We start from the raw sequence: 24030 nt of genomic DNA, 5'->3' as shown, positions 1-24030 counted from the left end.
CTTCAACAGAACACAGGGACTAACATGCGGGTGGCGGGCCTGCGGGGACCGCGAGGTCCCTGCGGTAGGAACGCAGAGCAAGCGTGGGGGGGGGAGGAGTTAGGGATGGGCGGTGGGCTCCAGCTCTAGAATGACCTTGGAGCCCACCTTGCTAGGAGGAAAAGGCAAGCTCACAATGCCTGTTGGGATAGATGCGACCCCAGCTTCTCCTGGACCAGCAGGATCGCCCAGCAACATCTGGGAGCTTGTTAGACCAGCCAAATCCCCCCATCCCACATGTACTGAATCACAGTCTGACAAGGTCTGCAGGTGATCTGTATCATATTACATTTCGAGAAGCTCTGGTCTGCTCCGGTTTACTGTTGACAGAATCATAATGGATCGTCCCTGGGTCCTAACTTCTTGCTCGTGGCTTTGGGTTAGAATGCTTACTAGCTTATTTCTGATACTTAAGAGTACAGTTAAGGAAACTGAGACACTGATGTAATGTCTGTGGAGTATCAGGAATAAAACAAGTAATTATTATTGCTAACGAGGTCGGCTTCACTCATAGCAATAACAGTATCATTCCTTAAAAATGCATGTGGGTACTGGAGAAAACTCGGGGCTGACTGGAGAAATAGCACCCCCTAGTGGTTCGGCCTTCTATCGCCTGAGCTCTTGCTCAGTAAAGAGAGCCCAGCAAATAAATAGCAGGGGTGTCCTTGACTCACCCCAAAATTACTCCTCCCTCCACTTCCATCCGATTGCCAATTGGAAGTTGTTATAATTACAGAGCAGACAGAAAATAAATCTCTCCTTTATGTGCTATTCCTCAGAAAGCCCGGCCTGGTGGCAGGGTGAATACAAATGGGCAAAGAGGACCCATTTGCAGGCATGAAGAGGTGCTGGTTAAGAAAGTAGGCACCGGCAAAGCAAAGCCCCGGACCCAAGCTTGGCCAAGCATCTCATGCAGCCTACAGAACGGTGGTGAGTCTGTGAGCCTCTCTCTCTGGTTGCCAGCTGGCACATGCAGCTGCCTAGCATGGAGGATTTCACCTTTGCTCCACTTTATAATTCTATTTAAAGTCAAACAAGTGGTCCACCAGCCTTGCATGGAAAAGCCCAGGGTCAAATACTAGTTAGGGTCACCAAATGAATAGTGTGGTTTTGAAGTACTTAGAGCTGGAAAGGACCACAGACGCCCTGGGTTCTTTTTTTATCTTTGCTTTTTAGGGCCACACTTGCGGCACATGGAAGTTCCCAGGCTAGGGGTTGAATCAGAGCTGCAGCCACCTGCCTACTCCACAGCCACAGCAACACAGGATCTGAGTTGCATCTGTGAACTACATCACAGCTTGCGGCAATGCTGGATCCTTAACCCACTGAGCAGGGCCAGGAGTCGAACCCACATCCTCATGGATGCTAGTTGGGTTTGTTTCCACTGAGCCACAACGGGAACACCTGCCCTGGGTTCTGACCACACCACATTCTTATAGAAGGAGGCTGAGTTAAGGGTTGGGAGAAATTCAGCTACTTGCCCAACAACATCAGACTGATCAGAGACAGAGCTGAGTGCAGATTTTATTCAGCTCTCTGACATCGTCTTATGTGGCAAGAATTTAGTAGATTGGGGAAAAGTGAAGAAAACCTTTAAGAGTTCAATAAATCATAGCTATTTTTAGCCTGGGGTGATTGGGCTGAAGGAAGTAAGCACAGATGATTTAAGTTTTTTATTTTTTTGGTCTTTTTAGGGCCACATCCATGGCATATGGAAGTCCCTAGGCTAGGGGCTGAATCGGAGCTGTACCTATCAGCCTATGCCACAGCCACAGCAACGCCATATCCGAGCTGCATCTGTGACCTACACCATGGCTCACGGCAATGCCGGGTCCTTAACCCACTGAGCAAGGCCAGGGATTGAACCTGCATTCTCATGGATCCTAGTCGGGTTTGTTACTGCCATAAGGCGAACTCCCAGATGATTCAAGTTTAAAGCTAAGTGTTTTGTTTTTGGCCGCACCTGTAGCATTCAGAAGTCTTGAACAAGGGATCAAACTGACGCCACAGCAGTGACAACACTGGATGCTTAACTTGTTAAGCCACCAGGGAACTCCAAGGCTTAATGTTTTTTTGCTAGGCCATGTATGAAAGCCAAAGTTAGATCAAAGGGTAATTAAATTTTATACTGAAAGAGCTCTGAATTTAGAAGTGAATAGTTTCCCCCGTCTGTTATGTTTGCATCAAACTGTAATTATAGCCTGTAAGTATTCCAAAAGTGCTATGCGAGTGTATGGGATCATCCATTAAAATATGAGTTATGGGAGTTCCCTTAGTGGCGCAGCAGAAATGAATCCAACTAGGAACCATAAAGTTGTGGGTTCAATCCCTGACCTCGTTCAGTGGGTTAAAGTTCCAGCATTTCCACGAGCTGTGGTGTAGGTCGCAGACGCAGCTTGGATCTGGTGCTGCCATGGCTCTGGTGTGGGCTGGCAGCTGTAGCTCTGATTTGACCCCTAGCCTGGGAATCTCCATATGCCACAAGGGTATCCCTAAAAAGACAAAAAAAAAAAAAAAAAAAAAGTTATGAAACTCCGAGTGAGGTTACTGGAAAAAAAGATAGGTTCCAAGCTGGAGGACAGAACAGGAGGGTGGGGAACACTGAAAGGGGAGACTCATGGGATGATTTTGGAAATCTAAGATCACATGTGCTGTGAAAGGATTAATGTCACAGTGTCAGTTAAGTCTTCTCAAATCCCACAGCTTTGAAAATATAAATTCCTACTCTAAGCCTGCTCCTTTTCCTGACACAGCATTATAGCCTAATGGGTAGGATGCAGTCACCTGTCCTTGTCTTTATTTCTCTTTGTTTTTTCTTAGCAAAGTTATAGGGCAGCATATTAAATAGATGGTTTGTGATCAATTAGAGCCAGAGCTAATAGAGCCCAACTGCCCCCATCACTGAATGATCAGACAGAATATTGTGGTGGAGGGCAGGGAGGGGCCTCTAGCAGGTTAAATTCTAATGCCTCAACCTATTCTTTGAATCTATGGCTCAGCATCAGAGAGGGAAAAACAGGAAGACCCTTTGTTCTTCCAGAGTTTGGCCTGGAATTGGGGAATAAAAAAGAGACAAGATTCATGATCCTTAACCCCACAGTTGGGCGCTGGAGGAGGGACCCTTGGAACTGAACTCACTTTAAGGATCCAATTGTTTTTTAATCTTCTCCAGTCTACACCCCAAATCTCTCATAGTGAAGTTTTATATTTACTGCGTTATTGAAGGGTACTTGCCTGAGATGGACAGAGAAGAGAGGAAAATGTAAAAGTGTGGGATGTGGGGTGTGTGGTGGGGGAGGCTGGGCCTCAGAGGAATCATTTTTAATAAGCAAATCTCCCTCTGCCCGTGTCATCCCCAGGTGCACTATGAAGCCTACTTGGAAGACAATTCAGAGCACAGAAAGTAGTTCTACTTCCCACTCTGGGTTGCTGGTCTCCTTTGTTGGTCTTGGATGATCATAGAAAACCCTTATGAGTAAAAGGTCATCTTATGAAAAGCTTTTTTTTTTTTTTTTTGTCTTTTTAGGGCTGCACCCATGGCATGTGGAAGTTCCCAGGCAAGGGGTTCAATCAGAGCTACAGCTGCTGGCCTATGCCACAGCCACAGCAACACTAGATCCTTAACCCACTGAGCAAGGCCAGGGATCAAACCTGCATCTTCATGGATACTAGTTGGGTTTGTTTCCACTGAACCACAACGGGAACTCCCGTTTAGCTATTTCAGACATGCAAGGATAGCTAAAGAAAAGGTTGAAGGTCCTTACTTACCTCTCCAATAGAGTGTTCACCATTTTTTCAAAAGTCTCATCGCATCTCAGAAGGGGGCTTGTGATTCCCCACTGAAGAGATTTACTGTACTCATTTAGGCCGAAATACAGCTTTTCCTCACCGTTCATGTCCTCCTGATCCAAAACACAGAGCAAAACCAGTGAGGGCAGGATACAGTGTCTTGTTTTCTGGTTGGGTGGGTGGTGGGTGGGGGACTGTAATAGCCTGGAAGGTTAAGAAAATTGTGAACAAGGAGTTCCCATCGTTGCTCAGTGGTTAACGAATCCGACTGGGAACCATGAGGTGCAGGTTCGATCCCTGGCCTTGCTCAGTGGGTTAACGATCCAGCGTTGCTGTGAGCTGTGGTGTAGGTCACAGATGAGGCTCGGATTTGGCGTTGCTGTGGCTGTGGTGTCCACTGGCAGCTATAGCTCCAGTTAGACCCCTAGCCTGGGAACCTCCAGATGCTGTGGGAGTGGCCCTAGAAAAGTCAAAAAGACAAAAAAAAAAGAAAAGAAAATTGTGAACAAACAAGCAGTACTAGGTTAAACTAAAAAAACTTCTGCACAGCAAAGGAAACAAAATGAAAAGGCAACTGACTGAAAGGGAGAAAATATTTGCAAATCATTTCTCTGATAAGAGTTAATATTCAAATTATATGAAGAACTCATACAACTCAACAGCAACCCCCCCCAAATCCAATTAAAAAATGGACAGAGGATCTGAGTAGATTTTTTTTCTGAAGATGGCCAACAGATACAGGAAAATTCTAAATAGATTTTTTTTTTTTCCTGAAGAAGACCTACAGACAGCAAACAGGCACGGAAAAATGTGCTCAATATCACCAATCATTAGGGAAAATGTAGATCAAAACCACAAGGAGATATCACCTCACATCTATTATAAATATCAGAGCCTTGGAGCAAAGACTGGGCAACATCTATAGTTTGTTTGGGTCCTTCTAGGTTCTTGGTTGTGTTCTGAACAGCTGTGCCAAAGAAGTCATTTCAGGATGAAAAGAAATCATTTGCGTTTCCCTCCTTATCTTGACTTGGCACAGAGTCAGTGGAAAAGCTTTGCTTGCTTGCTTGCTTGCTTGCTTGCTTGCTTTCTTTCTTTCTTTCTTTCTTTCTTTCTTTCTTTCTTTCTTTCTTTCTTTCCTTCTTTTGGGCCACACCCATGGCATATGAAAGTTCCCAGGCTAGGGTCCAATCAGAGCTACAGCTGCCAGCCTACACCAGAGCCACAGCAACTTGGGATCCCAGCCGAATCTGAGACCTACACCACAGTTCACGGCAATGCCAATCCTTAATCCACTGAGTGAGGCCAGCGAGAACCCAAGAACTCGAGTCCTCAAGGATACTAATCAGGTTCGTTAACTACTGAGCCACGATGGGAACTCCAAGACCACCTTTTAAAACACGAGTTATCAGAGTAGGCATAAGCCGGGGGCTACGGCTCTGATTAGACCCCTAGCCTGGGAACCTCCATATGCCGCCAGTGCGGCCCTAAAACACAAAACAAAAACAAAAATAAGTTATCAAACTCTGAATGATGTCAGTCTAAAGAAACAAACTATCACAAATTATTCAAGTATCACAAATCATAAATGATATGATTAATCAAATCCTTGTATCTTTGGGAAAAATGTCCTTCTCTTGAAAAAAAACTTCCTTCCCAAAGTTCTGCCCTCTCAGTGACCCCGAGTGGCAGCCCTCCCTGTCCTTTTGCTGCTGTCTCTGCTTTTCCTCCAGCCAAACACTCTGCTCTGTGGACGCAGTTCCCTGGAAGGTCACCAAGGACTCCTGAGGCCAAACAGCTCAGTCCTTGGCCTCACTATCCTCTTAGCCATTCTCTTCATTATTTTCTCCCATGATTTTATCTACATCAGCTGGCTGCTTCAGTGATTGGTTTCTCTGTAAATATCCCGAATCCTCACTGCAAATCCCCAGTCCAAACTGCAGCTTTGCATTTCTGACAGTGCACTCAGCCCAGTCTTTACTTGGTCCAGATCCTCCTCCCTTTGACTTCTCTTTTCTTGTTAAAGGCATCATCTGAAAGATATCTCTGCCTTTTCCTGCTTCCCCAAGAAATAAATCCTAGAAAATTTACGATTTCTTCCATCTTTTTTATTGTTAAGACCACTATTCTGATTTAGGTATTTGTTCTTTCTAACCTGAATTATCAGAAAAGCCAGATGACTCATCTCCCCCCTTCTAATCACTTTGACTTGGCCTCTATAGATAATAAATTGCCTTAAAGTTCAGCCTGTTAGTGTCTACTAATGCTGAACTCAGCAATTTCACTACAAGATACATACCCAACGAAAATACACACATATGTCTACCAAAAGGCATGTTTATTGCAGCGCTATTTGAAATAAATGAATAGGGTGAATACGTGAATGGTGGTGAGTCATCCAGCATAATCATTTTTTTCTCTTTTTTACAGCTGCACCTGCAGCATATGGAGGTTCCAAGGCTAGGGGTTGAATCAGAGCTGCAGCTGCCAGCCTGTGCCACAGCCACAGCAACAGAGGATCCAAGCTGCATCTGTGAGTTATGCCACAGCTTGTGGCAACACCAGATCCTTAACCCACTGAGCAAGGCCAGGGATTGAACCCACATCCTTATGGATACTACGTCAGGTTCTTAACCCACTGAGCCACAGTGTGAACTCCAACCCAGTGTAATCTTTAAAAAAAATTCTTTTTTGGAGTTCCCGTCGTGGTGCAGTGGTTAACGAATCCGACTGGGAACCATGAGGTTGCGGGTTCGATCCCTGCCCTTGCTCAGTGGGTTGACGATCCGGCGTTGCCGTGAGCTGTGGTGTAGGTCGCAGACGCGGCTCGGATCCCGCGTTGCTGTGGTTCTGGCGTAGGCTGGTGGCTACAGCTCCGATTCAACCCCTAGCCTGGGAACCTCCATATGCCGCGGGAGCGGCCCGAGAAATAGCAACAACAACAACAGCAACAACAACAACAACAACAACAACAACAAAAAAAAAAAATTCTTTTTTATGGCCATGCCCACAGCATAGGAAAGTTCCTGGGCCAGGGACTGAATCCAAGCTGCAGCTGTGGCAATGCTGGATCCTTTAACCCACTGTTCTGGGCTTGGAATCAAACCCACACCTCCACAGTGACCTGAGCCACTGCAGCTGGATTCTTAACCCACTGCACCATAGTGGGAACCCACCCAGTGTAATCTGTACACAACAAAAAAGAGTGAATGTTTTATGACTTATCCAAAATATAGAAGAATCTCACAAACAATATTGAGCAAAAGAAGCCAGACAGAAAAGAGTGCATACTGTATGATTCCATTTATAGAACATTCAAAACCGGGCGAACTAGGTCTGCAGTGTAAGAGGCCAGAAGAGTGTTTTCCTCTGGTAAGGGGAGTGCCTGGCTTCTGGGTTGTGGGAATGTTCTAGTTCTTCATCTGGGTGCGGTCCATGGGTGTGTTCAGTTTGTGAAAATTCATCCAAATGTACACTAACATTGTGAATGTAAATAATAAAAGAAATATGTATATTCTGCTAATTCCAGTAATACTATGCCCTTGCTAAAAAATGCCTGTGTAACAAGTGTACACTTTCCCAGCCTGGTCTCAGAGATTCCATATGTGTATTTCCAGGTTTCTTTTCATCCCACCAAGTATTCTCTGAAAAGTGCCTGATGCCTCTTCCTCTGTTGTCCTGCCGGAGCTGCCTGCTGCCAGGAGTGGCTGCTCCGCTGTCTGCTCTGTCCTTCCTCTCCTCCAGGGCCCATCCTGAGTGCTCCATCCTCCATGTCACCGTTTCTGATGCTCTCAAGTGGGTGGCACTCCTCCCTCCTTTCAGCCCACAGGGGACTTTGGCTTTTTGAAATTCTCTCTCTGTTTTTTGTTTTGTTTTGTTTGCTTTTTAGGGCTGCATGTGCAGCATATGGAAATTCCCAGGCTAGGGGTCGAATTGGAGCTGTGTCTGTGATGTACACCACAGTTCACAGCAACTTAACCGTAACCCACTGAGTGAGGCCAGGGATCGAACCCTCATCCTCATGGATACTAGTCAGGTTCATTTCCCCTGAGCCACAACAAGAACTCCAGGAATGACTTTTAAGGAATATTATTTTCTCTATTATTTCACATCAGGAGAAGACAAAAGGCAGAAGCTATAAGCTTGTCTACCTGTCCCTGGAGTGATCCTGTTTGGAAAAGACTCAATGAACCAGGTAAATTAGGATAGTTGCCACCGCCCACCACCAACAATATATTAAACTTAACATCCAATAGGAGAACTCTCTGTTGGATTAAAAACAAAGTTTCCTTTCCTCAGTTCTGTTGGCAGTCCCAATCCATGTTAGGACAGGTACCTGGGCAGCCCATAGGTTGGCCCTGGGGTTCTGAGGCAAAGAAACTATGCAGCCTCTTATCTCATCCATACCTGGATCACCCAATTAATGGACATATCTGTAGGGGAGAAGATACCAGCAACATGAAAGCTCAAAGCAACCTCTTTGTGATCATCCACACACTGAAAAAGTTCTCATAAGTTCTCCCATCCACACTGGTGGGGCCAGTGTGAATCAGGGAGCTACGCTTGCTTAACTGCAAAGGACACACCAATACTCAACAAGGGGAGCTCCAAGTCTTCTTACCTGCTTCATAACAGAGTGAAATGCACTGGATTGAAAAATAGTTATTCTTTTTATGACACGCAAAAGTTCCCAGGCCAGGGATTGAACCTGTGTTGCAGCAGCAATCAGAGCCACAGCAATGATAATGCCAGATATTTAACCTGCTGAGCCCCACCAGAGAACTCCAATGGTTATTCTTACGTAAGACATTTCCAGTACCTTTTACTTAAACATGTTTATTTAAAAATATCCAATAGGTCAATATTTCTAAACAAAGGATCATTGCTTAATGGCTAACCTTTATTGTTTTTTTTTAAATGAAACTTTGATTTCTTTTCTTTGCTAATATATTTAGCGTACAGTTTATAGACCATAGAAAATATTTTTTTTGGCCATGGAAGTTACTGGGCCAAGGATCAAACCCAAGCCACAGCAGTAACCTGAGCCGCTGCAGTGACAATGCCAGATCCTTAACCCACTGTGCCACAAGGAAATTCTGAAAATGTTTTTTAAGAATTATGGACTGGACAAAAAAATATAAAGACCTGGGTATGTACAATGTTGAGCTATTCTCAATGCTTTAAGTGATACTACTGAGTAATTTACAGTAACAGTACCATCATTCTCTGTTTCAACAAGAAGTCTGTGAACTGATTAAAAGGAAAAACCCAGTTGCTGGGGAAGTGAGCAAGCAATTAACAATGGTGTAGATCATGGGAGTTCCTGTCATGGTTCAGTGGAAATGAATCTGACTGGCATCCATGGGGATTCAGGTTCCATCCCTGGACTTGCTTAGTGGGTTAAGGATCCAGCATTGCCATGATCTGTGGTGTAGGTCTCAGACACGGCTCGGATCTGGCATTTCTGTGGCTATGGCGTAGGCCCGCAGGTACTGCTCCGATTCAACTCCTAGCTGGGGAACCTCCATATGCCGCAGGTATGATCCTAAAAAGACAAAAACAAATAAACAAACAAAAAACAATGGTATAGATCACTAAGACTAAAACAAGAAAACAATAAAATTTCCAAGTCTTATATTGGAATTAATAATTTAAAGGCACAAAAAATCAGATTTCCTGTTGTGGCTCAACAGTTATCAAACCCAACTAGCATTCATGAGGACCCAGGTTTGATCCCTGGCCTTGCTCAGTGGGTCAAGGATCCGGCATTGCTGTGAGCTGTAGTGTAGGTTGCAGATGTGGCTCAGATACCGCATTGCTATAGCTGTGGTGTAGGCTGGAGGCTTCAGCTCTGATTGGACCCCTAGTCTGGGAGCCTCTATATGCCACAGGTGCAGCCCTCAAAAGACAAAAGACAAAAAAAAATCATTTAAAGGCATAAAGCTGATCCAGGATATTGGTGATGATATCAGATGACATCGTTTGGGGGAACAAACTACAGGATGGACAATTTTGTATCTGCATGAAAACCTAAAAAAAAAGAACCACCTAATTCAATTTATAGAGGATGCTATTCACTGGTTTTCAGTGAAAAGTAATTGTAATTCTATGGAACTTTTAGAAGAGAAAGCATTGTGTTAGTTATACTTTTGAACTCTTCCATCATCACTGTATTTTATTATAAGGTTCCACTCCCCTGGGAACTGAAAACAAGTCTGTGTATCAGAGAGTAGCGCAGAGACTCACTGTGCTGTCCAGCTGGATCCAGTGAACCTCGTTGCTGGTGCTGATTCGAGATTGTTGGGTCTGCAGAGTGTATGGGCAGGAGGTAACCTGGAGCACCAGAAGGTTGAAAGCTTCCAGAACCTCTCTGCAGTTAATGACTCTGTCAGCCAATCCATGGCCAGGTTCACCATGTGACAAAGAGCCCGAAATGACACTGTAGATGTAGAAATATTGAAAGTTACATCAAAACCTCCTAGTTTAACTGATTAGATGGAGGCAATATTTTAGCTCTTATTTTTCTAGTTCTTATTCATTGGGAGCAAGAGTAGAAGCAATTAACAGTTGATCTGGAAGAACAAAAATGACCTTCTTACCCCTTACAAATAGATTTCAGGGATTTTTTTCCCTTTCTCAGTTTGTCCCTGATACCCTCCAAACTGTAAACTCAGTTATGCAAGCCAAAGACATCTAAATCCTTGAATCACTTCAGTTTGAAAGCCCATCTGAATGAGGGTGCGCTCCATCAAGGCATGATGCTTATTAACTGTGCAATCATCTATACCTTTAGAGAGGCCCAGAAGCCTCAAGGAGCCCCGATGTGGTAATAAACTCTCCTTCCTCCCTTGAGGCTGAGAGACTGTGGGGAGGGCTCCTCCCACCCCCTCTTCATGACCAACATGTTCATATTTCTGAGTCATTTTCAGTTCTGCTCAATATGGATGTACCAGGTTGCCATGCAGCCTCAAAACTATTCATTCATACACACACACACACACACACACACACACACATATATATACACAAACACACACACACACACAGTCAAATAAGTGATCTCAATGAACGTGAGACCTAAATACAGAGAGACCCAATGTGTAATCCTAAAAGCAATTACCCCATACTTTCAAAGATGAGGTATATAAGGTCAGTGAGCTATTTCTGCTCATGGGACACTAGCAGTAACTGTAGAGGATGTGGGCAAAATTTCTCTTCTCTTTCCTCCCTTTCCTTCATTCCATCCTTCCTTGCAAATCTAACAAGTTAAGCAAGATCTTTACACCTACATATGGCTCTAGGCTTCACAGACTGTGGAGTACCAAACACAGTCTGGCTTCCGAACAAGTGTTTTTGCAATTCAAACATTTCTACCATAACTCCAAAAAATTCCAGATGCCTAACCTCAGCGTGTCCTGAGGAAAGAAAATCTATAAGTGCTTGATGATGCCTGAAATTTCCCTCCCACTACCTGGTGGGGACAAACCATGATATGCAATATCTGACAACAATTTGCCCTGGGGAAAAAAAAAAAAGATTTGCCTTTTTCAATTCACAAGAACAAAGATACGCTCTACCAGACAACTGCTGTGATTTGATCTGACTCCATCACGCCACAAATACTGGCTTTTTGTTGTTGTTATTGTTAGTAGGCCCACCGAGCGACAGGATGGTCTCATTTAAATTGGCAAATTGTGGAAGTTTTCAGATCTGCCCTCAATCACTGAAGTGGCACCTCTGTTCCTGTTAAAGGGAAGACAGCAGAGAAAAGGCAAAGAGGAGGAGAAACAGCAGGAGAGGAAGGAAAAGAAGAAAGGAAAGGAAAAAAGGAGAACAGGGGAGAGAGGAGGTGGTAGGCAGGGAGCACAAGGCGCTCACCAGCCACAACCTCCTTGCTGCCACTCTTTCCCCAAAGTAGCTGAGGTCCTCAGCACTCGTGAGAATGGATCTTAACAAGAAGTTGCAAACTCACCCATAGTATAGTTAAAGTAAAATCAACATGAAAGTGGTAAGAAAAGTTGAAAGAGCAAGGGAAGAGTGGGAATAACTTGTCCATGAGAAAACGCCAACTAGTAGGATCCCTGGGCTTTCAGATCACCACCCTTTGAGTAACTTATGACATGTCCATTACTGCTGTAGAAGGAATATCGTATTTGCTCACTCGGAAGCAATCACCTCGTTAGTTCCACATGGGAGTTGTCATGAACTAGCACAAACAGTGTGTATGGGTTCTGTTTCACCCTTCTCATGAAAACTTCAAACTTGGTTTGAATCTCATTGTCTAGACGAACCACGTATTTCTCTGCTCTCTGATAGGCCGTCCCATTTTCCTCCAGACCCAAGTCTACAAGGACACCTGCCAAGAAGAAAAAAAGAGTTTATATTTTTTCCATACATACCTCTAAGACAAATTTAAGTTCAGTGTCAATTGATATACTGGGTACTCACCACACTTAGAAGTGTACAGAGCAGATAGTTTTTTCCATGTTCCCCACCAAATTTTTTTTTTTTTTCTTTTTAGGGCTGCACTCGTGGCATGGAGGTTCCCAGGCTAGGGGTCTAACCAGAGCTACAGCTGTCGGCCTACACCGCAGCCACAGCAATGCCAGATCTGAGCAGTGTCTGTGACCTACACCACAGATCAGAGCAATGCCGGATCCTTTACCCACTAATTGAGGCCAGGGATCGAATCTGAAACCTCACGGTTACTAGTTGGATTTGTTTCCACTGTGCCACCATTTTGAGGAGGAAATATCAGATTTCCTTTTCTTTAGCACACCGTATCCCACCTCCCACGTCTTGAACAAATAACAACAGGGGCTGGTCTAATCCATTAAGTAGGAGCAATTGAATGTACAAGACCTCTGTCTAATTAATGCTACTTATATGTGAAGTGATTTGCTAACAGCCTATAGAGGCCACTTAGAAAAAAAATGAAGCTTTGGGCTATAGCTCTTGGCCAAATTGATATAACTGTATAAGTCTTCCTTACCCTAAATTTATTAATAAGAAAAAAGAAAAGTAAAATGTGATGTCTAAAGATACCACTGGTAGATCATGAGCTTTTTTAGGTAGTATTTTATTTAAAAAATTTTTTCTTACAGTGATGATGTTGCACAGTATTTAGAGTATGAGGTACCCTCAGCAAATGTTGGATTAGGTACCAAATTAGTAGGATGACACGAATTACTCAAGATAACTATATTCTCTAAATGTTAGAAACGGTAACTTTAGTACTGTATCTTTATCTCTGTCTACAATAAAATGAATTCTACAAACAAACATCTAAAACAGTTCTAGGCACATGCAGCTCTTGTTGGATAATTAAAACACCCAAATCATGCTTTAAAATGAAGAGACAGGAGTTCCCGTCGTGGCTCAGAGGTTAACAAATCTGACTAGAAACCATGAGGTTGTGGGTTAGATCCCTGGCCTCTCTCAGTGGGTTAAGGATCTGGCATTGCTGTGAGCTGTGGTAGAGGTCTCAAATGTGGCTTGGATCTGACATTGCTGTGGCTGTGGTATAGGCCAGCAGCTACAGCTCTGATTAGACCCCTAGCCTGGGAACCTCCATATGCCTTGGGTGCGGTCCTAGAAAAGACAAAAATAAATAAATAAATAAACAAACAAACAAACAAACAAACAAATAAATAAAATGAAGAGACAAAATGGTAATTATGTGAGGTAAAGATGTGTTAACTCACCTTATTGTGGAGAACATTTCACAATATATACATGTGTTAAATGTCACCTTACATACTTTAAACTTACACAATATGTTAGTTATAGCTCAATAAATTTAGAAAAAAAAAACATTGCCCCATACAAGGATATACAACACCCCTTCCCTGCAAACAACTCATCCCTCTGAAATGAGAGTCTTGTGACTCAAGCCCATGACCCTCTAAACAGCAAAAGGAACCAGAAGACTGATTTGGGGTTAGATATGTCACATTTGGGGGTGAGATATGCTCCTCCAAGGGCTGAAGGATATCTATTTAGCCTCTAATATCAGCTATCCACCAGCCCCAACTATATGGAAAAGAAATTAAAATTAAAATAAATACACAAGTTAAGAAACTTTTGTGAATTATGTTGACTTAGTTTCATTGATCTAGTTTTTCTTTTTATGTAAAAACAGCTCAATTAACGACCACACGCAATTAGCATCTAGATGACATAGTACTATTAGTTCTAGATGGTGTAAACAAAAATAGGAAAAATGTTTTATCATATGAAAAATTCATTATACCAGAAAAGGTGAACAGGAAGGTAATTTTGCTTTCAGTCTTTTTTTATTAGGAGACTTTACTCAGAGATTGTTTTTAATTTCCACCCAAATGTAGTCAAATATTGTTGTGGATATTTCTAAAAGCAATCAATGAAGCATTTTATTTGGCAGGTAGTCTGATTTTTTGGAAAGCAAATTGCTTATAAAATTTATTCAGCATTTGATAGAGATTTACTGAATATCTATTATGTATCAGGTACTATGTCAGGTACTGTACTAGGCCTGGGGATACACAGAAGGGCAGGACAAAGATTTTAATCTCATTCATGGAGCTTATGATGGAGAAGGCGGATATTTTTGACAAGTGTCATAATGAGAGACAAGTCCTTTGGGGCAAAGGAAGTGAACAGAGGCACAAAGAGAGGACCTATGTAATCTCTGGGGGGTTCTGTTTCCTTATTTGTAAAATGGGGAAAGTAGAACCAGTTGAAAATTAGTCTATGTCTCCTAAGTTTGTCCTTAGAAACTAGCAGTGAGGGTTAAGAGTCTCTGAATATGGGAGTTCCCGTCGTGGCTCAGTAGTAACAAACCTGATTAGTATCCATGAGGACGCCAATTTGATCCCTGGCCCTGCTCAGTAGGTTAAGGATCTGGTGTTGCTGTGAGCTTCGGCATAGGTCGAGGATGTGGCTTGGATCCTGAGTTGCTGTGGCTGTGGTGTGGGCCGGCCGCTGTAGCTCTGATTTGACCCCTAACCTGTGAACTTCCATGTGCCGTGGTTGGGGCCCTAAAGGGACAAGAGAAAAAGAACAAAAAAGAGTCTCTGAATATGAAAAGACCATAAATAATTCACAAAGAGGAAAAAATATATCTTATGGATAATTAAGAGTTGATCACATTTCAAAACAGATGAAATGAAAACCAATTGTGTGCTTTTAATAGGTCAGGTCCACACATGCCCTTAACGGAAAGACAAAGTCGCATGAATCTCCGAGGTCATTCTCTTAGACATAACATGGTATTTTAGTCTGTAACTATGCAGCTAGCTGGCTCTGAGGTGGTATATTTGAGGGCAAGGGCAGGGAACAGGCACATCAGAGGTACTTGATTGTTTTATTTCTAGCTGGGCATTTTTGGCAGATCATCCTTACCTTTAAATTTGTTTTAGACTTGCTTTTAGTTTTAAGTTTTGTTTCTTTCCTGGTTATGAAAGTGATAGATACTCATCTTGGGAAAACTGGAAAGTATAGAGATATATTAAAAAAAGAAAGAATTATCCATGATTCTTTAACTCAAAATAAGCCACTGTGAACATTTTTGTGCATTCCTTACTAATTTTTCCCCTATGGATATTCTGCTACCTAGCTCAGATTTTATAATTGTATATCCTGACTTTTTTTTTAACCTAAAATTAGAAAGTAAGAAACAAAACTGTCTACAACCAGTCTAATGATACATTATTTATCTTTTCATGGAAGCTGGTGGTCTTACACAGTGTATATTAAAATTTAAACAGAATATAATTGAATATTCCATTTTTAAGTCCTTTCTCCTTTCATAGCTTATCCTTAGTAAATATAAAACGAAAATGGACATGGTCTCTTCCTTCAAAGGGTCTCTTTTCAAGAGGTATTAATGGCATCATTACAAGTGTTTTATTTCAACTCAATAAAAATTGCTTATGCATCTACTATATTTAGAAATAAATGGAACCACTAATTACTTCAAAAAAGAGAAAGAAAAATGATTACTATTTACTAATAACATGTCTTGTAGAAAACACAAAATAGTCCACAGATGAATTTACTAAATTAATACAAATTTAGTTAAGTTAATGGTCTCAAAATCAATTTATAAAAATTAGGTCAATTTCTACATGCCAAGCAGCAAACAGGAAATGTGGTTAGGGCCGCACCTGTGGCACATGGAGGTTCCCAGGTTAGGGGTCGAATTGGAGCTACAGCTGCCAGCCTACAGCCTACAGCCTACGCCACAGCCACAGCAACGTGGGGATCCAAGCCGTGTCTGTAACCTAGACCACAGCTCACGGCAACGCCAGATCCTTAACCCACTGAGTGAGGCCACGGATTGAACCCGAAACCTCATGGTTCCTAGTCGGATTCATTTCCACTGCACCATGACGGGAACTCCAGGAAATGTGTTTTTTAAAAAAATGATTCGTAATAATATAAAATAATATTGTCTAGGAATAAATCTTATAAAAGATATATAAGACCTTTATGGAGAAAATGATGAAACTACTAGTGACGTTAAAGAAGACCTAAATAGAACGAAATCATAAAAATATAGTTAAAATTTAAAATCATTTAAAAAATTTATGTGGCAGAGCAAAGAACCAAGACTATTTCAAAGTCAGCCCTGAAGTAGAAAAGGTGGGAGCGATCTGCCTTACCAGAGACTAGGAATTATAGACCTGTATTCACAAGATAGTGGTTTTTGGGATGGGACAACTCTGGAAACAGACCCCCCCTGCATATAAAAACTTGACTTATGATAAGCTCGCATTGTAGATTAGTGGCAAAGGATGGGTTCTTCAATAATCAGCACTGAAGAACCAAGAAATTATATTGTACCTTACCTTATCTGATATGCCCCCCCCCAAAAAATTCTGGTGGGAAATGTTGATAATGAGAGGATATGTATATGTGGGGGGGGGAAAGGAATTATAAGGGGAATCTCTGTCTTTCGCTTTCATTTTGCTATGAACTTAAAACTGCTCTCAAAAAAATAGTCTTAAAAAAATGAAGAACACAAGATCTTACTCAAAGGAGCTCCCAATGGCCAAAGCTGGAAAATGTAAGCACCAAAGTAAGTGATGATGGTATCAGAAATGACCCATGGAATAAAATAAGTGTTGAAGAATCCATGCCAATAAAAATAAACAAATAAAGGAGGAGGAATAACTCTTCTTTATAGAAAGATTCAATTACTAAATTCCTATTAATACTTTTAGGAAAAATGATAGAAATGCAAAAATCACCAGTATGCAAATACCACAATAAATGCAAGCAAGATCCACTGATGGATGCTAAAATTAGTGGTTGAAGATTTAAGGGGAAACAGAATATTAGCTCAGTCTCAAAGTATTCCCCAAGATTTTTATCAACAAAGAGGAAAATAGTGATTTTACAGTGGAGACACCTGGCAGACACCACCTTAGTCAAACGATCAAGGTTAACATCACCAATAAGAAGACATATCAACATCCTGTCCTCCCTGATACCGTGCACTAAGAAGAACAGAGCATAGCTTTTGTGGTCCTCTTGCCCAAAACACATAACCTCAATCTAATTGTGAGAAAACACCAGACATTCTCAAATTGAGAGACATTTGGCAAAACAACTGACTACTATTTTCCAAAACTAGGAAAGGTCATGGAAACAAGGTAAAATTGAAGAAATGTCCCAGATTGCAGGCAACAACAACTGAATGCAATGTTTGATCCTGGATTGGATCCTGGAACAGTAAACTGTCACTGAGGTCTTTAGTTGGTTAATACTATCGTTCCTAAACTGACTTCCTGTTTTGATCATTGTACTATGGTTACATAGGTTCTCAAATTAAGAGAAGTGGGTAAAGGGTTTCTGTGAACTCCCTACTTTTTAAACAGCTTTATTAAGATACAGTCCACATACAATTCACCCATATAATGTAAAATTCAATAGCTTTTAATAAGTTCACAGTTGTACAACAATCACTACAGTGAGGTGAAAGTCTGACTTAATTTTTTTTGCATGTGAATATTTAGAACATTTTCATGACCTACAAATGAAACCCAATACCCTTTAACCATTCCCTCCTCAGTCCCCCAGCCCTAAGCAATCAGCAATATATTTTCTTTCTGTATAGGTTTGCCTGTCCTGGATATTTAATGTAAACAGAATCGTAACAATATCTGATCTTGTGCTACTGGTTTCTTTCACTTGGAATACTGTTTTTGAGTTTCGCCCATGTTTTAGCATTCATCAATACTTCATTTCTTTTCACTGCTGAAAAGTGAGGTAGTGTATGGACTACCTCATTTTATAAATTCATTCTTTAGGGACACGACAGACAGTTGAACTGTTTCCATTTTTTGGTTATTATGAATAATGCTGCTATAAACTTTTGTGTACAGGTTTTTGTGTGGACATATATTTTTCACTTCTCTCTCATTTCATATCTAGGAATAGAGTTGCTAGATCATATGGTAACTCTTTGTTTAACCACTTGAGCAAGTGCTAGACTGTTTTCTAAAGTGGAAAAGCCATTTACATTCCCACTGGCAATGTATGAGCTTCCAATTTTGCTACACATATTTGATAACGTGTTACTGTCTCTGTTTTTGCATATAGCAATCCTAGTGGGTGTGAAGTAGTATTCATTGCGGATTTGGTTTTTCATTTCTCCAACTGGCTAATGGTGTTTCATATCTTTTCCTGTGTCCACTGGCCATCTGTGTATCTTCTTTGGATATATGCCTATTCAGATACTTTAGGAGTTCCCCTGTGGTGCAGTAGGTTAAGGAGCTGGTGTTGTCACTGCAGTGGCTCAGGTCACTGCTGTGGTGCAGGTTTGATCCCTAGCCCAAGAACTTCCACACACCATGGTGTGGCCAAACAAACAAACAAACAAAAAAAAACAAACTCCGATCCTTTGCTCATATCTTAATTAGGCTATTTGTCTTTTGGTTACTGAGTTGTAATAAGTCTTTAAATATTGTAGATATAAGTCCATTATCAGATAAATGATTTGTAAATAATTTTTTCCATTCTGTGGGTTTTCTCTTCATTTTCTTGATAGTGTCCATTGAAGCATAAATGTTTTAAACTCTGATAGTTTCCAGTTTATCTTTTTTCAAATTGTTGGTGCTTTTGGACTCATATCTAAGAAATCATTGCTTAATCCACAGTCATGAAGATTTATACCTATGTTTTCTTCTAAGAATTTTATAGTTTTAGGTCTTACATTTAGGTCTTTGATCTGTTTTAGTTTTCGTTTGTGAGGTGAAGGTCCAATTTCATTTTTTTTTGCAAATGAATATCCAGTTGCCCCAGCACTATTTGTCAAAAAGATTATTCTTTGTCCATTGAAGGGTCTTGATACCCTGGTCAAAATTCAGTAGACCATAAATAGGAGAGTTTATTTTTGGACTCTTTCAATTCTATCCCATTGATTTATATGTCTATCTTTATGCCAGAACCATGATATCTAATTTCTGTAGCTTCGTATTAAGTTTTAAGATGGGGCAGTGAGTGTCTTCCAACTCATTCTTCTTTTAAATATTGCTTTGGTATTCTGAGTCTCTTGAATTTCCACATGAATTTTAGAATCGGCTTGTTAGTTTATGCAAAGAAGCCAGTGTGTTTTTGATAGGGAATGCATCGAATCTGTGGATCAATTTGGGGAGTATTGCCACCTTAAAAACACTGTCTTCCTGGAGTTCCCATTTTGGCTCAGAGGTTAAGGAACCCGACTAGTATCCATGAGGACACGGATTTGATCCCTGGCCTCGCTCAGTGGGTTAAGGATCCGGCGTTGCTGTCAGCTGTGGTGTAGTTTGCAGATGTGGCTTGGATCTGGTGTTGCTGTGGTTGTGGTGTAGGCCCGCGGCTACAGTTCTGATTTGACCCCTAGCCTGGGAATCTCCATATGCCATGGTGTGTGGCCCCATATGATAGACAAAAGCAAAAAAGAAAAAAACAAAAAACCCAAAAAAACCACTGTCTTTCAATTCATGAACATAGGACATCTTTCCATTTATTTAGGTCTTTCTTAATTTCTTTCAACAATTTTTTTTTCCTAGTTTTCAGGGTATAATTTTACTTTTTTGTCAAATATATTCCTCAGTATTTTATTATTTTTGATGCTATTATAAATTGAATTATTTTTAAATGTCACTTTTGGTTCTCTTGTACTTTTTCTCTGACTTTTCTATAGATATAAAATTACTAAAAAACAAAACAAAATGAACCATGACCATAACTGAAACACATGCATTGCTGGTGGGAGTGTAAATATAACCAACCGTCTTGGAAAAAATTTAGCCTTATTTAATAAGGTTGAAAATGTACATAACCACAATGCTACTCTCAGAGAAAGTACCAGCATTGTTTGAAATAATAAATAATAAAATATTTATTTTTTATTGAAATAATAAAAAACTAGAAAGAACCCAAATGTCCATCAGTAGTAGAAATTATTTTTGAAATGTGTGGTATAGTCATGTAATAGAACACTAAAAAATCAGTAAAGTGAATGAATTATAGCTACATGCACAACAGGATTAACCTCAGCGATATAATGTTGAGTGTAAAAAGTAAATCACAGGCAAATGCATAGAGTGGTTCCACTTACAAAAAGGTTTAAGGTCAGCAAAATTAAACAACATGTTATCTAGGAGTTATGCATTATGGCAAAACTGTAAATAAAACAAGGGAATAATAAACACAAAATTCAGCATAATGATTACCTTTGAAAGAAGAGGAATGTTAGCAGGCAGGGGTGGGGGCCGAGTGGAGAACATGTCTCCGGTGCTTCTTATTTTGATAGGTACAATGGTGTTCACTATATTGTGATTTTTAATACCTTTTATAAAATTTAAAAATTTAATCTATTCAATATTTAAAATTTCTCAAATAGGGGGAAGGCAAATTACATACATGTTTTAGAAACTTTTTGAAGATATTAATTGCTATACTAAATTCTATCTGATGAATCAATTACAGCAACTATTTTCCCATCATTTTCTACTTGAACTATAGAAAAGTTGAAAGACTAGTACAATAAATTAGTTTAATCAATTGTTAATATTTTGCTACATTTGCCTTTTCTCTTTATTACTTTCTATTCATTGTTGTTACTATTGCCGAATAATTTGGAAGTAACATATAATATTCACTCCTAAATACTTCAATGTGTATTTCTTTTTCTTTCTTTCTTTTTTTCTTTTTTTGCTTTTTTAGGGCCGCACCTGCGGCATATGGAAGTTCCCAGGGTAGGGGTTGAATCAGACGCCACAACCACAGCAACGTGGGATCCTAGCCACCTCTGTGCCCTCATCACAGTTCATGGCAAAGCAGGATCCCCAACCCATTGAGCGATGCCAGGGATCGAACGTGCATCCTCATGGATACCAGTTGGATTCATTTCTGTTTCCGCTGCACCACAAAGCGGAATGTGTATTTAAGAGCAAAGACATTCTCCTGCATAACTAAGATACTGTTATTATAATCCAAAGAATGGAACTAACATTGATATAATATTCTCTAATACACAGCCCACATTTGAGTTTCACTCACTGTCCCAGAGCTATGTTTTTTATTTTTTATTTTTAGGTCTAAGATCCAATCAAGAATAAAGCACTGCACTTGGCTGTCATGTCTCTTTATTCTGCATAATTAAAACAGCCTAACTTTTTTTTTTTGGTCTTTTCATTGATATTTTCAAAAATACAGGCTAGTTGTTTTGCAGAATGTCACAAAATCTGCCTGACAGTGTTCTTGTGATTAGACTCAATTATACTTCATAGGTGACATCATATATTTCCCCTTGTTCGTAATGTCAATCTGTCCCATAACTGGAGAAGGCAAAGTTTGATCGCATAGATACGGTAGTGTCTTCTGCCAGATCTCTCCCTTGTAAGGACACCTTTTTCTCTCTGTAATTTTTAATACATGAGATAACACTTTGAGACTGTGTGAATATTAAATCCCGAATGACATTTTACCCAATGGTTTCAGTATCCTTTGATGATACTTGTCAGATTCAATAATTACATTGGCAGTGCAAAACAGGGATTTCCTAATTCTGTCATTTTCTTATATTTATTAGCTGGTACCCTAGAGCCTGCCCCCCCACCCTCTCACTCCTCTTGCCTCTTTTATTTTCTTAATATTATATATGGATTTATGGGCTTTAGAAAACCCCCAAAGATTACAATCCATTGCCATCATTCCATTTTATACTTCAAATTACCAAGTCTGGACAGTAAAATCCCCTTCGAGGTGATTGCTATGCCTTTTGACACACCCCCAGTGATCTTGGAGTACTTTCTCACTTTCTGGCAAACCAAGATTTCAGACTGTTCCCACTTCAGAGCTGGGATAGTGGGGAGTGATTTTTATAAAGCAAGGTATAGATGATAATGTGCACATTTGATACTAAAATATCACTGTTTTAAAGACTTTTCAGTGGACAGAGCTAATAAATATTTAATATTTTTCAAGTTTTAAGTTTAGACTTCTAGCTCTAATTTATTCATTCATTCATCTTTTTCAGTCACACCACAGCATATAGACATTCCTGCGCCAGGGATTGAATCCGAGCTGGAGCTTTGACCTATGCCACAGATGCTGCAACTCTGGATCCTAAACCTACTGTGCTGGACTGGGGATCAAACTGGTGCCTCCACAGAGACAAGCCGGATCATTAACCCACTGTACCACAGTGGGAACTCCTCTATCTCTTAAATCTAAAAGGAACAGATTTTCATGTGACAACTTTTCCTTCATGTGACAATCCTGGTTTTCAGCAAATACCTACTCATTTTCTCTGTGTTGTAATATACACAAAATAGCTTAAAATCATCAATTCCAATAACATACTTATTGAAATTCAAGATTTGTTTGTAATTCTTTTTGCTCTCAGCATATGATGTATCACATTGAGAATGCTGAATAAGAAAACTGTGTTCAAAAAAAAATCTTTGGCTTAATTCTTTTTGGTGTGTGGTTATGTTATAAATTTAATATGCAATTAGGTTCATTTATTTGTTAGCACTTAATTTTTTTTCTCATTATTTTAATTTAATTTTTTGACTGTAACTCATTTTTAAGGATCAAAAGACAAAACAATATTAAAAGTATACCCATTCCATCCCTATCTCCTGCCCCTCATATAGAGTCAATTTTTCATTAGTTTCTGGTTTTGCCCTCATGTTTTGTTTTGTTTTTCAAAAACATGCTCAGAGGGGTGGAATGTGTGGATGGATGGTCAGAAGTGCTAAGAAATGGCTGGCCTGGGAAAAGTCACTTTCTATATTCTTGATAATTTAGTTTGTTTATCACAGTTCTATAGGATTAAATAAAAGCTTATGTTCTAGTAAATCATGAGCAAATCCCATATTTTTCCAACTCCACAATAAAAAATGGGCATCAGCAAGGTCTACCCCGGAGACTGATGGTGGCACTGAGAGATTCAGGGCCATGCCCACCTGAATAATAAATCTTACTTTCTAACATGAATGGCAACTTAGGAGGCATCAGTAACTCTTCTTCTTTTATGACATTTTGCAATTTGTTGAGTCCTAGAACAGAGTCACTGGGGGTTGGGAATCACTGTGTTCCCTAAAGGTGATTAATCTGAATCTTGGGAAGCTGCCATAGATGATGCCACCATCGTGGGCATCTCCATGGAAATAACCAACCCAAAAGGCACCAGGAGAACAATCTTTTCAGACAGCCAGAACTCCAAACAGCTAGACTATTGCCATTTGTATTCTCTTTTGGTTTACTGAAGCCTATGGAGTCATGTGTGTTTTAAGCATTGGCCTGAGTTCCTCTTTATGGGATTAGAGAAAAACAATATCATGCCCTCTGAGGCCATTCCTATAAAAACTTTGAAGGGGAAACAGCAATTTTTCAACCACCTAATGGCCTTTAAGGGGAATAAATCCAAGAACACAGGTGCAGAGTCCACAACACCTCATGAGCAACAGTGTCAAAGCCATGAAGGTGCAAAGTCTGAAGGAGTGGCCAGAACCCATCACTAGAAGGAACTCATCAGCCTGAGTATCAAGTAAAACTGATAATGGCCAGGGAAATCTAAAATGTCCAGGTGTCAGTAAAAATGACCCAGTGCTCAACTCAAGGCCCCATATGTACTGCCTATTTGGAGAGAACAATGTGGTCTGGCTCGAATGTTATTATTCCTTGATGTTTTTAATAAAGAATTTTATTTCTATGAAAATC

At 40.5% G+C, this 24030-nt stretch overlaps 1 protein-coding gene and 1 long non-coding RNA gene across 2 annotated transcripts in view; one reads left to right on the top strand and one right to left on the bottom strand.

Annotated features, from left to right (window-relative positions):
- The window catches only part of GREB1L (growth regulation by estrogen in breast cancer 1 like), a 147830-nt gene that overhangs the window by 35028 nt on the left and 88772 nt on the right, over positions 1-24030 (bottom strand). The window contains 3 exon segments of the mRNA XM_021096163.1: positions 3808-3941; positions 10075-10267; positions 12004-12184. Coding sequence (XP_020951822.1) covers positions 3808-3941; positions 10075-10267; positions 12004-12184 — 508 coding nt within the window.
- LOC110261180 lies at positions 10-22379 on the top strand. Its single transcript, XR_002345056.1, has 5 exons — positions 10-969; positions 3399-3521; positions 7446-7623; positions 7944-8023; positions 22340-22379. It is a non-coding gene; the product is annotated as an uncharacterized LOC110261180 (long non-coding RNA).

Source organism: Sus scrofa, chromosome 6 (genome assembly GCF_000003025.6).
Source record: "Sus scrofa isolate TJ Tabasco breed Duroc chromosome 6, Sscrofa11.1, whole genome shotgun sequence".
In the NCBI taxonomy this organism is placed as follows: Eukaryota; Metazoa; Chordata; class Mammalia; order Artiodactyla; family Suidae; genus Sus; species Sus scrofa.
The sequence above is the reverse complement of the archived record's forward strand: the minus strand, read 5'-3'. Positions and strand labels throughout refer to the sequence as shown.